General features: G+C 35.5%; 1 protein-coding gene across 1 annotated transcript in view; it reads right to left on the bottom strand.

Annotated features, from left to right (window-relative positions):
- Positions 1–16,590, bottom strand: part of LOC150087017 (lysine-specific demethylase 4A-like) — a 694,533-nt gene that overhangs the window by 87,671 nt on the left and 590,272 nt on the right. The window contains exon 16 of the mRNA XM_090372906.1: positions 9,876–10,046. Coding sequence (XP_090229032.1) covers positions 9,876–10,046 — 171 coding nt within the window. The remainder of the gene's footprint in view (positions 1–9,875; positions 10,047–16,590) is intronic.

Here is a 16,590-nt window from a genome sequence, read left to right on the forward strand (position 1 = left end):
GAGAATTACTGATTGGATTGGAATGAGAATTCTGTCTTTCTTCATCATTATCCTCCTAACATGTATCACTTGTTGTTCTGTTAGCTCGCTCAGTAGTTCTTCCTCTGAAACAGTCAAAAGGTCCCATTCGGTAATAACACCTTTCGATGTATTCAGGTTATTATATGGGGTAATTTCAACTGGTAGTCCTGCAAAAGTTTTCATTGGTAGCAATTTTTCCGATTGATGACTTAATGAGGTTTCTACTAAGAGATCGCCTGATTGCAATCGTTTTATCATTTTTGGTGATCCAACCATGGACTCTATAGTCTTCTGAACTAAGAAAGGGGATAATTTCCCAACGGGTTGTGATGATAACGAATGTATCACCAAAAAAAAAAGGGACAGTAGGCTGAGAGCTGTTTATTTTCATTCTCTTAGCCTGAGACATGCTCAGCTGTAAGTCGTCACATTTATTGGAGTTAACTTTCTCCAATCTTGTGTTATTAGTTTTTTGGTCCATTTTCAACTCCTTTTAGTCCTGGGTGATGTCTTTTCACCCAGGTCCAGCCCCGCCACGGGGAGGCAGGAGTAGGGCCACCAAGTGACCAAGCGAGTAAAATAGAAGGTTAGTACACAGAAAAATTAAGAAAGGTTATTTTCCTTTCTGAAACTTCTTCCTTATACTTTAAGAAAGAGAACTTTTATTATATATTTGAATAATGGAAGAAAAAATGTGTGAACTCAAAGTGAAAAGCTTATCTCTCTAATATAATCGCAATAGAATTTGCAGGGAAGATCGCTTGGCACCCGGGGCCAGTGTTAATGTTAAATGACAGTTAATAATGTAAAAGAAGATAAGAAGTTAACTGAAAGACATGAAACATCTCTACATACTACTCCCTACATACTACATACTACTCCCTTGCTATTAAAAAAAACAAACTAACAAACAAAAAAAAAAAACATACCCTACAAAGGAAATACCCCCCCCCCCAACAACCCTCTGAAAAGTTAATCTTCCTGACATCTTGAAATTTCTAAATATGGAAGGCAACATTCAGCAGACTCCTAATTAACTGGGGAGGGTGAAGGAAATTGATTTCCCCAGATAATCCACAAAATAAGCAAAAAATCGGGATTATGAACAATACGTATTTAATATATAAAATTAAATAAAAAATTTGTATATATATATGTACATATATTCTATTAGTTATTGAAAAAGGAAAGTAAAGAAGTCTGTTTCTTCTGCATCACTGATTTTTCAATGAATGGCAAAATGCAAATTACGCAACATTAACTTTTCAGCAAGAACGTTGTCTTTCTACACAGTGAAGCAAAGCCTCCACATGATACAAAGTAGTACTTTGCTGGCAATAGCTTTTATTCCGTGTCCTCCAAGTCTTCGTCTATTTAGCTCTTCTTTATTCATAATCCTACATACTATTTCACTGTCACACAATTCATGGAAGATTAAATTTTTATCTGAATTATACCACACAACAACTGCTTCTTCATCTAAAATTTCAAAACCATCAGTCTGTCTTAGATCATACAATACATCATTAAGAACTTTTTCATCTTCTGCAGGTACATGTAATATTTTCCGAAAATATTTTTGTAATGTTGTGCTTTTGAATGATGTTTATGATATTGAAATTTCATAAATTGCACCCAATACTATCATATTTTTCCAAAATGACAATGAACTATCTTCCTTGATTAATTTATGTAACAAGTTTTTTTTATAACTCTCTTTAAAATTTTGAATTGCCCTCCCCTGGTCCATTGGTTATATTAATGTTATCACATTTGGTGGCAAATATTTTACAGAAATATTCTCATCATCTGATTTTCAAATTTCCTACTTGGGTGACTAGGAGAATTATCCAAAAATGGAACTTTTTCTGCTTTGATTAAATGATTTCAAATGCTGATGCATTGTTTGAATTAATTTCATTGTAAACCAGTCATAAAAAATTTTGCAGCTGATTCAAGCTATTTATTGTTGTAGTAATGAATGAGAAAATTTGAAACATCAATTCAAGAAAAAACACAAGTTTTTTTTTTTTGGAAAAAAAAAAGAAAAAAAAGAAAGAAAAGTTCCAACAGCACTTCTGCAGCATAAAATGGTCAACCTTTGTTTAGAAACTTTATAAGCAGAAGCAATCCATTCACAGTTTCAATGTCTAATGTTTTTTTTTTGGTAAACACTTCCAACACAAACTGGTTTCAGTGTTGAAAATTTTTTCTGGTACATGACCTTCCTTTTCAATGAAATGCTGAAAATGGTGCTTAAATTCATTTGCTGCAGGTTCATCAGAACTCAGTTTCTCACTTTGGATAGCAATTTGTCTAATTCCGGGTCTCGTAAACAAGCCAGAAGATGCATTAAATTGGCCTCAGTAATTTTAACTCTTTGAAAAAATGCTTAGCTTGAGCAGTGCAAATTATCCCAGAAACCGGATTCCCTTGTACCTTTTGTTCAATAAATAAATTTGTTGTCACAACCATTTCTTTGTCCAGTTCACTGTATGTTAAAGTTTTCATCAATTTTCATTTTGACATACAGCCAGCACTATTTGAAACTAGAAAATCCAATTAATTTAACTTTATTCTTTATTAAATCTTGTACAGTTTGTTCGCCAACATCGTAATTTTTCATTAAAGCTGACACTCCAGCATCTTTTCCATGTTTATTGATGAGTTCAATTTTCTGTTGTATTGAAAGAACAATTTCTTTTGAAATAAATGTAAACAAAATATGTATGTTTTGCATATTTTGTTTACAACTGCAACTCAAAGTGTGCCCACTGCTTAACACACATTAACTGATAAACAACGAATATGTACCTGTTTGTATGGACACATGCCTGAAGATTGAAGGAATCCCTAAGGAGCAGGGTTGTACAATAGATTCCCAGTGGTGAAGTAAGGGTTTGTGGGGCCTTAATTAGTAACAACGTTTAAATTTAAAAATAAATTACTGCAAGCAGGTACAGTAATTGATTTTTTAAAGACAATTAAATCAAAATTTTTCCCCCTTCCCAGATAATCGGAAGTGTAATGTGTAATGAAAAATGAGAAAACGACAAATGAAACTATAGGTTTATTGTTTCATTTGTTTCAGCACCTTAACAGACATGTTCCACATGAATCTGCTCGATAACTAGTCTTCACCAATATGGTGATACTTATGACAAAAAAAAAATGTTTATTATATTTCTCTAATTTCAGTCTCTGTGCTACCAGCAAGATGCCAGTACTTTTGTTTACTTGCCATAAGTATCAGACATTTAGTCTTCCTTCCTCTGATTATATAAAAATGTATCAATCAGGTATATATAACTATATGTATGTTTTCTCCCTTCAGTGTACAGAACTACACTGTTTCCTCTGCTTTGAATGACGAGTTTTTATCTTAAAATCTACCAATGTAACAGTTTAAATTTATATAATGTGATAGAATCTTACCAGATTTTTTTCATAAGAAATTTGTGTTTTCTGCAAGCATCTGAATGTTACTATGGCATTATACAACGTAAATGAAGATGTATTGTATGATATTTGTAAAAAATATAGAGCTACTAGGCTCAATAACTTCTACGTTGCAACAATATATTTAAAAGAGTAAGAGATTACTTCAATCTTTTGCATAGAATGCTTCCAGTCGATGCTCTTCAAATGTAAATGAATAAAATAAAATAAACGGATAAAATGATTTTAACAAATTCTCTCATTCATAGAAACATGACCGATCCAATGCACAATGGAATTGAAAGCCCCAACCCGACTCCGAAACACATCAAACCAACTCAGAAAAAACCATAAGTGCAAGAAGACATTCTGTCAGAATAATTAAAATAGTTAAAACCAGAAAACCATATACAAGAATAAATAATTTAAAATCATGATGATAAAATTTGGATAAACATATTGCCCTACACATTAACAAAAAATTCACTGTATTTTCTTCCTTAAGCAGACAACGAAGTGTGTGTGTGTGTGTGTGTGCGCGCGTGCGTGCGCGCGCGTGTGTGTGCGTGTGCATGTGTGTGCGTGCGCATGCGTGTTAAGTTCTTAAATGGAGAGATTATTGTGTTGGCACATACATAAAAAAGACAAGAAATCCGAAATTAGGAAAGGATGGCAGACGTTGATAGAATTTGAGTGAAGCTTCATTTCATTTCAATTATTGATTGCTGAGACCCCTGAAATGAAGCTTCACTCAAATTCTATCAACGTGTGCTGTCTTTACCTAATTTCGGATTTCCGATCTTTTTTACACATACGCCAATATAAATAATCTCTCCATTTAAGAACAACACCCCCCCCCACATTATTTCTGTCCTGAGATCAAGACGAATAATTGAAAAGTGCTGTCTGCTTAAGGAGGAAAATACAGTGAATTTCATTTAATTCGTAGGTCAATGTTTATCCAAATTTTATAATTGTGATTTTAAATTATTAATTCTCATATACGGTTTTCCGATTTTAACTATTTTAATTATGCTGACAATGCTTCTCACAATCATGGCTTTTCCTGAGTTGGTCTGATGTGCTTCAGGGTCGGGCTGGGGCTCTTGGCTTTCGATTCTGTTGTGCGTTGGATCAGTCATGTCTCTATGAGTGAGAGAATTCATTAAAATCATTTTATCAGTTTATTTTATTTTATTTTATTTGTTTACATTTGGAGAGCATCGACTGGAAGCATTCTACACAAAATATTGATGTAATTTCTTACTCTTTTAAATATATTGTATGATATTGTAATTCCCTTTGGTGACACATAAAAAAAATTCCCCCAACACACAAACTTCAAATCAAGGGTCCATTTGTATGACATTTGCATTTTTCTTTGTGACAGATATAACAAGATACAAGATGTAATGTCCCTTATACTATAATTACACTTAGATCTCATTTTGAGTAAGTTATGATTCCCTTTGATAGGTTACCAGCCATTTACAGGTAAGTTCTGTGATAGGGCTGCTATCTTGTGGATTCTGAACCAGCCATTTTACAGAGTAAAAACAAAATTATTATATAGAATATAAGAAACTGTGCCCAAGTTAGAGCACTCAAAAGAAAAAGTTGTAGGGAAGACTGGAGCAAATATGTTAAATCATTGAAACATGATATTACTGGACCACAAAAGAGGCTTCAAAGTATTCAAAAAACTTAAGCCCAAAAGAAAAATTGATAAAAAATTATAGACTATGTGTATTTTAGTGCAATTGCATCATTTATACACAGCTAAATATAGATTAGCAAATTTGAAATAGCGGCATCGTTTAAGTTACATCTCATATTGTGAATACATTTACGACGAGTTGCCATGACATTGCACTACTTCGAATAAGTAACGCTTCACCCGAAGGAGAAGACTGTTGTTACTTATTCTCAGTGGATACCACCACCACCACCACCACCCAGACTTTCAGGGTTATCATTACATCACTTGGGTGATGTAATGATAGCCCTGAAAGTATATTTTCACAATATAAGAGATGCCTGATGGTGTATGATATAAGTTAAGACTGTAATGCATTAGGGCTTAAAGCCTCAATCTGCGAAAGAGATTAGACTATGTGTATTTTAGAGATACAAAATTATAGATTATTGTGAAATGAGGAAATCAAACAGATGATGATATTAATAGAGAAAAGAAAAATTAAACTAGTAATAAAATGAGAAACATAGTAGACCTATGTTTAAAAAATAAAGAAACAGAAAGAGCCCAGGAAATTTGACACGTGTTATAGATAACACGTGTCGAACTACTTAAATATGGTGACTGCTGCTTAAAAGAAAAGCATTAATATTATTTAACAATAATCTGAAATCTCAGCAGATCCCAAAGGAATGGGAAACTGAAATAGTAATAAACAACCATAAACAAGGAACCAAAAATAAACGAAAACTATAGAGGCTTCCAAATTATAAGCAAATATTTTAAAGAATAAATTAACTACATCCACATAAAATTATCTATAATAACAGTGTGTAATCAGGAAACAAAGTCGTTGCACAGATATCAAAATTCAACAAATTAAGGAAAAGAGAAAAGAATTTAACCTGTTCACTTTCCTTCTATTTATTGACTATGGGAAAAAAAAAAAAAAAAAAAAAACACCATATGATAACCATCATCATAAAATACAGTCAACCCTCGATTTGCGCAGGGGTTACGTTCCGGGAAAACACAGTGCAATCCAAATCCGTGCAATACGAAATGTGTTTATATGATATAATGAGGGTTCTGTACCTGTACACAAAAAAAAAAAATTAGAAACATCTCCATAAAATTAATCTTGCTAATAATTACCTCTAGATTTTTAATTTAAATTCGTTGCTTCTTCGTTGCTGTTTTCCTGTGATAAACTTGAAGCAGTATCCGCACTGTAAAATTAGTTAAAATTGTTTACTTAGAAACACATTGTTTTTCTCTATAAATTTTTTCATAAGGAACTAAGATATCATTTTCTTAGTTCCTTATGAAAAATGTTATCATAATGATAATGTTCTGTGAAAATTTAAACTTCTCTAAAAATTAGGATCCATATCCAGAGCTTCTTGGCTAAGCTGATTTGCAAGTCTTAAAAACTCAGCGTCTCTTTGTGATCAAATTTTTGTATGTATCTTCGTTTTTATTGTTTTTGTTATATTCTTCATCACATTGCGAAAATATATCGTTCACGGTATATCGAGGTCCTTGAATCTCATAGAAATTCAAGGACCTCGCGATATCTGCTGGTTCCAGTTCTTCAAATCCCTCTCTGCTAATCATTTTGCCAATTCTCACAATCTCAACTACCTCCGGCATTTTGACAGTGACTTCTTTAATGCAGCTTTGTGGCCACAACCTTTTTTCACATTGCATTCATTGTTGAGTTCTTAACTTCACCCCACACAAAATCAATATTTTTTACAGCACCAAGAATGTTATAATTCTGCCAATAATCTCAAATTGAAAGGCTGCCTATTCCATCAGTAGTTTCTACCAATTGTAAAAAAGATCTTAGGTAATAAAGTTTAAAGGAAACTTTATTACCTATTACGGCTGAATTAATGAACTTGTATTCGCTGGAAGAAAGGTAATGTTCACATTTGGGTTTTTTTTTTTTTTTTTTTAAGTTGTTGGCGCATCAGCTGCTGTGGCCATAATGCACCTCCCAAAGTTTTTGCATTTTATTCTGATCCAAGTCCAAGGCGGGATTCGAATCTGCGACCTTTGGGTCACTAGACTCACATTTGGGTGCAGATCAGACAAATGTGCAGGATGACTGGGTGCACTGTCAAGAATGAGCAAGATTTTGAATCCAATGATCTTCGGGCAATATCTCTTTTTTGTTTTGATGAAAAAGCAATTTAAAAACCAATCCTCAAAGATTTTAGTTGTCATCCACGCTTTTTTGCACAATTTCCAATGAACTGGTAAGGGGCTTTTTGATATTCCTTTAAAAGCACGACGGTTTTCTGATGTATAAATTAGAAGCAGTTTACACTTAAAGTCACCCTCTGCATTGCCACATAACAAAAGTGTTAACCTATCTTTTGCAACTTTGAAACTTGGGGCAGTTTTCTCTTCTTTTGAAATGAACGTTCGGCTTGGCATATGCTTCCAAAATAAGCTGGTCTCATCAGCATTAAACACTTGACTTGCTAGATAGCCTTCAGTCGCAATAACATCCTTTAAAGTGGTCAGATACAAAGAAGCAGCTTCCGTATCTGCATTGGCTGCTTCGCCCGTTAATTTTAGATTGTGAAGACTTTAATGTTTTTAAAAATTTTCAAACCAACCCTTACTGGCCTGAAAGACGTCTGCATTGGATGGACCGGCTTCATCTTCTTGTAAGTGATTAAAAATTTGCAGAGCTTTGGGGGCAAGAATAATATCTGAACTAAGACGCACTCTCTTTTGATTAAGATCTTCTATCCAGAAAGAAAGTAATTTTTCAAATTTCTCTATGATAGGATTTCACTTTTGTAGTGCTTTTTGCAACCAATGATGTGGAATAAATAACTGAACTTTTAATTTTCTCAGCATTTTCTGTAATTCGTCGAATGCTAGATTAATTTATGCTGTATTTCTTGGGCAATATCACAAGCTTTTTGCCATTTTCTAACTCCTTAACGATTTTTAATTTTCCCTTTAAATTAAAAATTTTTTTTGTTGTAGCTTTCTTCATTTCAGGCACTAATTAAACACGCACTTTATATAGACAAGAAATATTAAATCAGCAAAAGCAATGCTTACCGATTAAAACACTTTATGTTGCATGAACCAGAAAAAGATTCTGTCTGAATATCTAAAGTAGGATAACTGATGAAGCGGGTTCCCGAATTAGGATTGTTTGACAAATAACCAGACAAACACACCACAGTTTATTGCTATGTTTGGTTAAAAGAATCAGTTTTGAACACCTTTGTGATATTTTTCTAAAGCACATTTCTGGAGGTCACGACCATAAAACAATAAAACAATTTGCACTTTCCGGTTTATTGGGTTTTTCTATTAGTGCAATCTAATTATAAATGGGTAGTAAACTCGATCTCATTGTATTTGCAATAATACCGACAGCTGGAATTTTGTGGGATTTTACGCTATTATGGTGAAATGTGTTTCTCCTTCAATTAAATCTTCAATCATGTAAAAAAACATAAATAAATTTTCAAAATCTGCTCGTCAATCCTATTTTTGAAGTTTCATAAACAAAAAATTGTGCAGGTAGCGAAACTTGTCGTGCAATCTAAAATTTGTAGTAAATACCTGACCGTGCAAATCGAGGGAAGACTGTACGTTGGAAAATCCTCCAAGAAGACAATATACCAGCACAACTAACAGAAGTAATAAAAATCTTATACAAAGATAAAAAAAAAAAGTAGTTATTAATCTCAGGGATAATCAATTTTCAGAGCCTATACAACAAAAAATTATAAAACAGGGCAGTGAGCTCTTCCCCGAACCCTTTAAAATATACAACAAAGTCCTAAACAAATGGAATTCAGTTGTAAATAATGGAACCCAAAGGATTTAAAATTAAATACTCTTCTATGCAGATGGTCAATTTTTAGATGATACATCAGAAGCTGAACTTCAAATTGAAGAGAATCATTTGAACAAAATAGCTATGAAATATAAAATGAAAATATCTAAGATAAAGACAAAAGCAATGGAGATTTGCGGAAACAATATTCAAAGGGTAAAGGCAGAACTTGATGGAAAAATAATAGAGCAAATTTGGAAATCTAAGTACCTTGGAAACATTATATTATACTATAAGAGTAATTTAGCATTCGGGATGCAAACCTACAAGAGAACAAATGGGATAATCAGACAACAAATGACTAGAAAAAGTCAGCTAAGGATGCATACAGCACATCAAAAGCAGCTCTTAAATATGGAAGTGAAAACTGTTGAAGCAAAGAGAGAGAGAGAGAGAGAGACTGGAGGCAGCACAAATGAAATTCTTATGACCCCTTCTGGATACAACAAGACTAGATCAAAAGAAAAAAAAAAAAAAAAACAGCTATAAGAAAACAACTATGTAACTGATAGAGTAAATGAAATAGAAGATTTCAGAAAAACTGAAAACTTGGCCTAAAAACCACTTTCAAAGATGCATAAAAATTGACTTTCATATCACACACACTGGATTGTAAATCTATATGAAGATAGCACGGAAGACCAAGAAGAGTCCAACCTCATTTGGAAGCTAGGTTCAGGCTTTCTTAATCTTTACCCTGCACTGTTAAAACAAGCCAAGACATATTAGATTGTCCCTGAAAGCACAAAAAAGTTACCCCACCAAACATGAATATTTAAGTTCCACTGTACAATTTTACATCTAACATATTTATTAAAAAGATAAACTTCAGGGAAAACTTACAATTATGTCTTCTGGAAGGAGATTGTCACTGAAGGAACTATCATCAAAATCAACAGAATAATATGACCGTGAAGTTTTGTTTGTGATTTTACATCTGTAATACCTGCCATTCTTATTCTTTGCTATAACCAAAGATCCAACGGGCACTTCTGAAAGTGTTCTTTTCTGAATCTGGAAACAAAATGTACATATTTTTGAGTGAGATTAATATTTATGTATAACTATTACATATTGCTGAAAAGAATGCTTGGATGAAACAGATGCTTTTGAATTTTTTTCATAGAAGGTGCCAAAACAGACTTAGAGAACAAAATTGGGAATGGGGGGAAGAGACTATTTTATATATGATCTACCATATAGTAGTTGCACACACTTTAGCATTAGCATAGGCATATGATGCCTGTCCACCTCAGCTTTAAATTTATTTAGGCAATCAACTTCCACAATAAAAGATACTTCTCCACCAATCAACCACCCACTGGCTAAAGGCAAATTTCTGCACATCTATTCTACAACTTTCTTTCCTCAATTTGAATCTATGCCCCCTCAGATTCTTAATCTTCACTTTATATATAACAGCAATATGCTTATTCAATGCAGTAGTGTATGGAGTGTATCAAGTGATGCACTCCCAATTCAGGCCCCAGAACTGAATAACCAAGTGGAAACTGCTCTGATTCAAAAGGACTTAGTTCTAACAGGAGACTCCTTGTCAGGAAAACATGAAATATTTTCTGAAATAAGGATAGATGGACTAGAACCAGGGTATGTCTGCCAGGAGCAACAGATAATGATGTCAACAACAGATTGTCAGATTTTTAAGGGACATAAAGACATGAATTAATATTCTCTTTACATAAAGAGAATATTAATTCATGAAGAAATTCCGCGAGTTAAGTCACAATGTCTGTGTGTGTTCTGCAATTTTGCCCAGGCATGATAGGAGGGATTCTATGCTGACAGCTTTGTGGATTAGCTCAAGTCTTGAAGGACTCTGCAAGGTTTTTTTGGGGGAAATTTTTATCAGTTTGGCCTGCACTTGTAGGTAGAAGGAATCTGCTTTATTGCGATGGGATACATTTAAACAAAGGTGGTGCAAGGGTTTTTGTCAGAATCATTGAGGATACCTTAAAGGTTCAGGGAAACTGCTATTTGGGGAAAAGGGTAGATATGTGTTTATCAGATAATATGGTCAAAGTAATGCTTGTACATATCTTTGTTGATGAAACAGATCATATTAGCAAGATGTTCTGAGAGGAGAATTGTTTCAAATGAGCAGGTAGCTAATGCAAGGGGAGCAAGCTTAAATAACTTCAAGGGGTGTGTGTCAGAATAGTTAATTATACAAGAACTCTAAGTCTTAATTGTCTATACACTGTCAGAAGTATTGGCAATGAAATGAGTGAATTCCAACTGCTGATTAGGACACAGGGGATGATCAGTTTAAGAATGCTATGTACAATGTATTTAGGAAGGATAGAGTGATGGGGTCATGCCTCTTTAACAAAAGCAGCCTGAGCACGACGAAAGCTGTCCCGGATTCAGACATTTCGCATGCTAGTGTAGAATCTATGGTGTAAGATAGTTGGAAGCAAAGGTATAACGAGAGTGGGAATAATCTACAGGCCAGGTGATTGTCAAGATTAGGTTGAGAACCTTTACATGCAAATGGAATGGATAAGAAAGTGTGAATGTCATATTACGGGCAATTTCATTTTGCCTCTGATTGGAGCAAATGGGAAGGAAACTTGACACGGGGGACAAAATTTAAAATCAACTAGATGATTGTAGTAGTAGCAGTAGTTGCATGTGATGCAAGAAAGCAAGTGTATGACCTTATGCAGCATCAGAAAAAAAAAAAAAAATTTCACACAACCATTCCCTCTAAATGATTGTCCAGTTCCTCCTTAAATTTATTTAACCTATCAACTTCCACGACAGATGGCAGTTTGTTCCAGCAATTAACTACCCACTGGCTAAAGGCAAATTTCTGCACATCTATTCTACATCTGTCTTTCCTTAATTTGAATTTGCTGTCTTAGGTTCGTGATCTGAACAAGTGGAACAATCCCATCAGAATTCAGCGTGCTCAACCCATTCAAGGTCTTATACACCTCAATCAGATCACCGCACAGGTGCCTAGTCTCCAGCCACTGCAATTTGCAGAATATACGCCTCTCTTGGTAAGAGGATCCCTTCATTCCCCTCACCAATCTTGTTGAGCTTCTCTGTATACGGGCGCCTCCGTAGCCAGGTGGGAAGGAGCAGCAGTGCGTAGCACACGCTTCTTGATTAGACCGTGGTTCGAGCCCATCACCACCAAATACAGAGGATGCGGAAAGGTTAAGGAATGACCACCTGGTATATCCTGGAGCAATATGGCCTTAGTTGCTAATGCTCCTAAAAAAAAAAACCAAACATCTCTGTATACGCTCAAGAAAATCTACATCCTTCCTAAAATGAGGCCTCCAGACCTATACACAGTACTCAAGGCATGGCCTGACCATTGCCTTATACAGAGAGACAATCACCCCCTTTTCCCTGCTAGCAAAAGTCCTATATATCATTGACAAAACCCCATGACCTGCCCTGGCAGCCTGTCTGCATTGCTCAGAAAACTTCATATCTGACTGCACAATTACTCCCACGTCTTTTTCATTTTCTACCACCTTAAGTGTAGAACTACACAGTTGGTATGTTTCTTTGGGGTTACTTCTATCCATATGCAGTACTTTGTTTGTCAAGGTTAAACTTCAGTTGCCACTTCTCAGCCCATCTGCCAAAATTTTCTAGATCCTGTAGCAGTAGCACACTGCCATTACCGTCATTAACAACCCTGCCAACCTTTGTATCACTGCAAACTTCGACACTAAGCCTGATATACCTTCATCAATATCATCGATAAATATACAAAACAACAGTGGACCCAACACCGAACCCTGTGGAACTCCACTAATAACATTAGTCCACGAAGAGCAGCACCCATTGATTACCACCCTCTGAGTTCTCCCAATCAACCACCCTTTTATCCATTGTAGCAATTTACTCTTAATAACATTCTGCTCCAATTTGTACAGTAGTCTTCTATGCGCAACAGTGTCAAAAGCTTTCCTGAAATCCAAGTATATGATATCAAAATTATTTTTTGCATCCAGTTTATTTGAAACCACATTATAATAACCAATGAAATTCGGCAGACAAGACTTTCCCTTAACAAACCCATGCTGTGCCTGAATTATTGCTGCAGTCTTGTTGAGATGATCCCGCAATGCATCTTTAACCAGTGACTCCATTATTTTACCTGGAACAGAAGTTAAACTAACTGGTCTGTAATTACTCATGTCACCCTTGACAATATTCAAAGGGTAAAGGCAGAACTTGATGGAAAAATATGTGCAAATGTATCCCCCTTTGTGAACTGGGGATACATTTGCACATCTCCAGTCCGTGGGGACCTCCCCTCAGTCCAAAGATGTTCTCATAATTATGGCTAAGGATTTGCTTACTTCCTTTACCGCCTCCTTTAATATAACTGGATAGATCCCATCCACCCCAGGTGCCTTTCTTATGTTTAACTTCAACAATTTCTCCTCCACTTTGCTTTCAGTTATTACAAAATCATTAAGCACCCTGCTACAATTTGATAACCTTCTGGTATTTTCAAACCTTAATAACTCCTCATGTGTGAATGTAGATGCAAAATACTCATTCAGTTTGTTTGCTATCTCAGCAGGATCATCAACAGTCGAACCATCGATATGAAGTGGAGCAATCAGATTCACCCCCTTCCTTTTAGAGTTTATATAAGTAAAGAAATCCTTGCTGTTTTTCTTTGCATCCTTTGTCAAAGATTTCACGTAATCTGCCTTCGTCCGCCTAACCTCCTTTGTAACTTGATTACAGACTAACTTATACCTGCCGTAGGCTTCTGTGTCGCCTGATAATTTATATGCATCCCATGCATTTTTCTTCTCTGTCACAAGTCTCATTAGTTCATTTGAATACCATTTAGGCCTAAACTTTGAACAATATTTCTTAATAGGTATGAAACTTTTAGTAGCTTCCACGATTAATTCCTTGAATGCTTCCCACTTAGAATTTGCTGTTGGTAACATCATCAGTTGATACTACTGTACAGAATTAAAAAACTGTTTGAGACCACTGTAGTCACCTTTACAGAAGCCTGATGGTAATTATACCTTTCAGTAAATCCCAAATCAGTACACTGTAATCACAGCCGCCCAGTGGTTCCTTTATCTGGAAATTCTTAATACACGAATGATCACTGATGATAACCAGATCAAGGGTATTACCCTCTCGGGTTGCCTCTCGAACATGCTGCAGCAGAAAAGAATCATCCAATAAATCCACAAAATCTTCCTAGTGTGCAAGTGACCAACCCACAAGTTCCAGTCAATATCTGGGAAGTTAAAATTCCCAGATATTGACATTCTGATTTACTAACCCACTCTATTTCTCTGTACAATTGTTCATTGTACTCATTCGAGTCATTAGGCCTATAACACACTCCTCCTCTTATTTTTGCTTTTGCAGTGCTCATGTCACACAAAACTGACTCAACAGTGAACTGTTCATCTATATCAACTGGATGCATTTCTTCTGATTTTATGTTTTTCTTAATTAACAGCATAACACCTCCTCCCTTCCAATCCTGTCTATCCTTTTTGTACACATTGTACTTCTCAAATTCCAATTCTGAATTCCTAATATCTGTGTGACACCACGTCTTTAATATCCCAACATTATCTGTCTTTGATGTCTTGACCAACACTTCAAATTCATCAAATTTATTTTCTATACTTCTAGCATTGGTATACATGCACCTATTCTTATTCTTAGTTACCCTAACACATCCTGTATAGCCACCTGTTTCACGATGATTGCCATCAGTCCCTGAAACCTCCAACACACCTCCCTCCAGGCCATTGCTTATTCTAATAGAAGTAGTGGAAGAATCACCTTCACCTCTGCCTGCAGCTAATTTTAACCTTTTAGTCTGTGAATCACCCCAAGCTATCAGTTTTCCAACCCACCTAACAGTGCCTCGATAGCATCAGCAAATATTCTTGCACCCTTTCTATTTAAGTGTATCCCATCCCTGTAGAAGCAGTCTCTCCTGTTAACAAGCACATACCACGCTGAAAAAAATTCTACCCCTTGAGCCTTGCACATTCCCTCCAGGGCCGAAATGATTGACAAGGCTCTTATCATGTACTCCCTCCTATCGTGTCTGGGAAGAATTGCAGACACTTTCAAATTTAACCCTAGCTCACGACTTTTTTGCAACATTGACCTGTACTTGTTAATGTAAATCTGCAGATCTCCTACTCTTAATGTCATTGGTGCCAACAATATCACCTTTTGTGCCCTTAAAAGATATCTGCTCTACAATGTCAAAAACTTTTTACCCTGGGAGACACACCCTGGTCCTATTCCCCCTGACAATAGTCACCAACAATAACTAACTCTTGTGGGACCAGCGCATTCTGCCTTGGAGATTGCCGCTGTGTTGCCTGATGTCCAGGAGTGAGCTCTAGTGTTGAGTTGGGCAGCAGAGAGCTTGACAGGCCTCTCATATTAATTTCTTCGAGGGCATCTACCCTAAACCTAAAGCTCTCATAGACACCCATTAGAACACTGAGTTGACATCTAATTTCTAGACACTCTCTGCACCTGGCACACACAAAGACATCCTCCTTGGCTTGATCATGTTCTGTTCCAGAGATTTTGGCAAACATTTCACAAGTTGCACATTTTTTTAGGCTGCGATATGTTGGAGAATTGCCCAGCTCTGTTCTCCCACGAGTCACAGCAATCCTGCCACTTTGTGCTCGTTGCTTTGCTGCTCTAGTCTGGGGCATGATATTTTAAATTAATAAGATCAATAAATTTAATTAATTAATTATCAATACTACACTATCTAATAGAATCCTAAATGCAGTGATGCATATTATGCTATATAATTTTACGTTAGAGCTACCTAGTTACCACAATTAAAAATTTGAATTCCCTATCACTCTATACAAAAACAATGGCTGCAAGATTCGAATGAAACAACGGTTTCATGTATATTAAGTAGTAATCTACAAAAACTCTTATCTAAATTAAAAATAAAAATAACCAGCGTAACTAGACCTATAAGACTACGTATAAAGTACAATCTAAAATAACAATTAGGTAAATAAAACGGCAAACACATCGCTTTTTCGGAGCCTGTAATTCACAGCTGTAATTTTAAATTTTTATTGTTATTTGTTATTTAATTGTTATTGTATGAACATGTTTAGGGAAAGTACTAGGGAAAAGAATGTTCTAGACATGATCATCACCCATGAACCAGATGACATAACAGGGCTGACAGTACAGGAACCAGTAGCAGGAAGTGATCATGGAGTTCTATGGGAGACGATGAAGAGAGAGGTAAGGATAGTTATTAGTGGAGTCTTCCAGGGTTCAGTGTTGGGCCCACTGTTCTTTTGCATATTTATCAATGATATTGATGAAGGTATATCAGGCTTAATGTCCAAGTATGCAAATGATACAAATGTTGGCAGGGTTGTTAATGACAGTAATGGCAGTGTGCTACTGCAACAGTATCTAGAAAAGTTGGGCAGATGGGCTGAGAAGCAGCAACTGAAGTTTAACATTGACAAATGAAAAATGAAAGACCTAGGAATAATTGTGACGTCAGATA

The sequence above is a fragment of the Mastigoproctus giganteus genome, chromosome 4 (assembly GCF_048544385.1).
Source record: "Mastigoproctus giganteus isolate SK-2022 chromosome 4, ASM4854438v1, whole genome shotgun sequence".
In the NCBI taxonomy this organism is placed as follows: Eukaryota; Metazoa; Arthropoda; class Arachnida; order Uropygi; family Thelyphonidae; genus Mastigoproctus; species Mastigoproctus giganteus.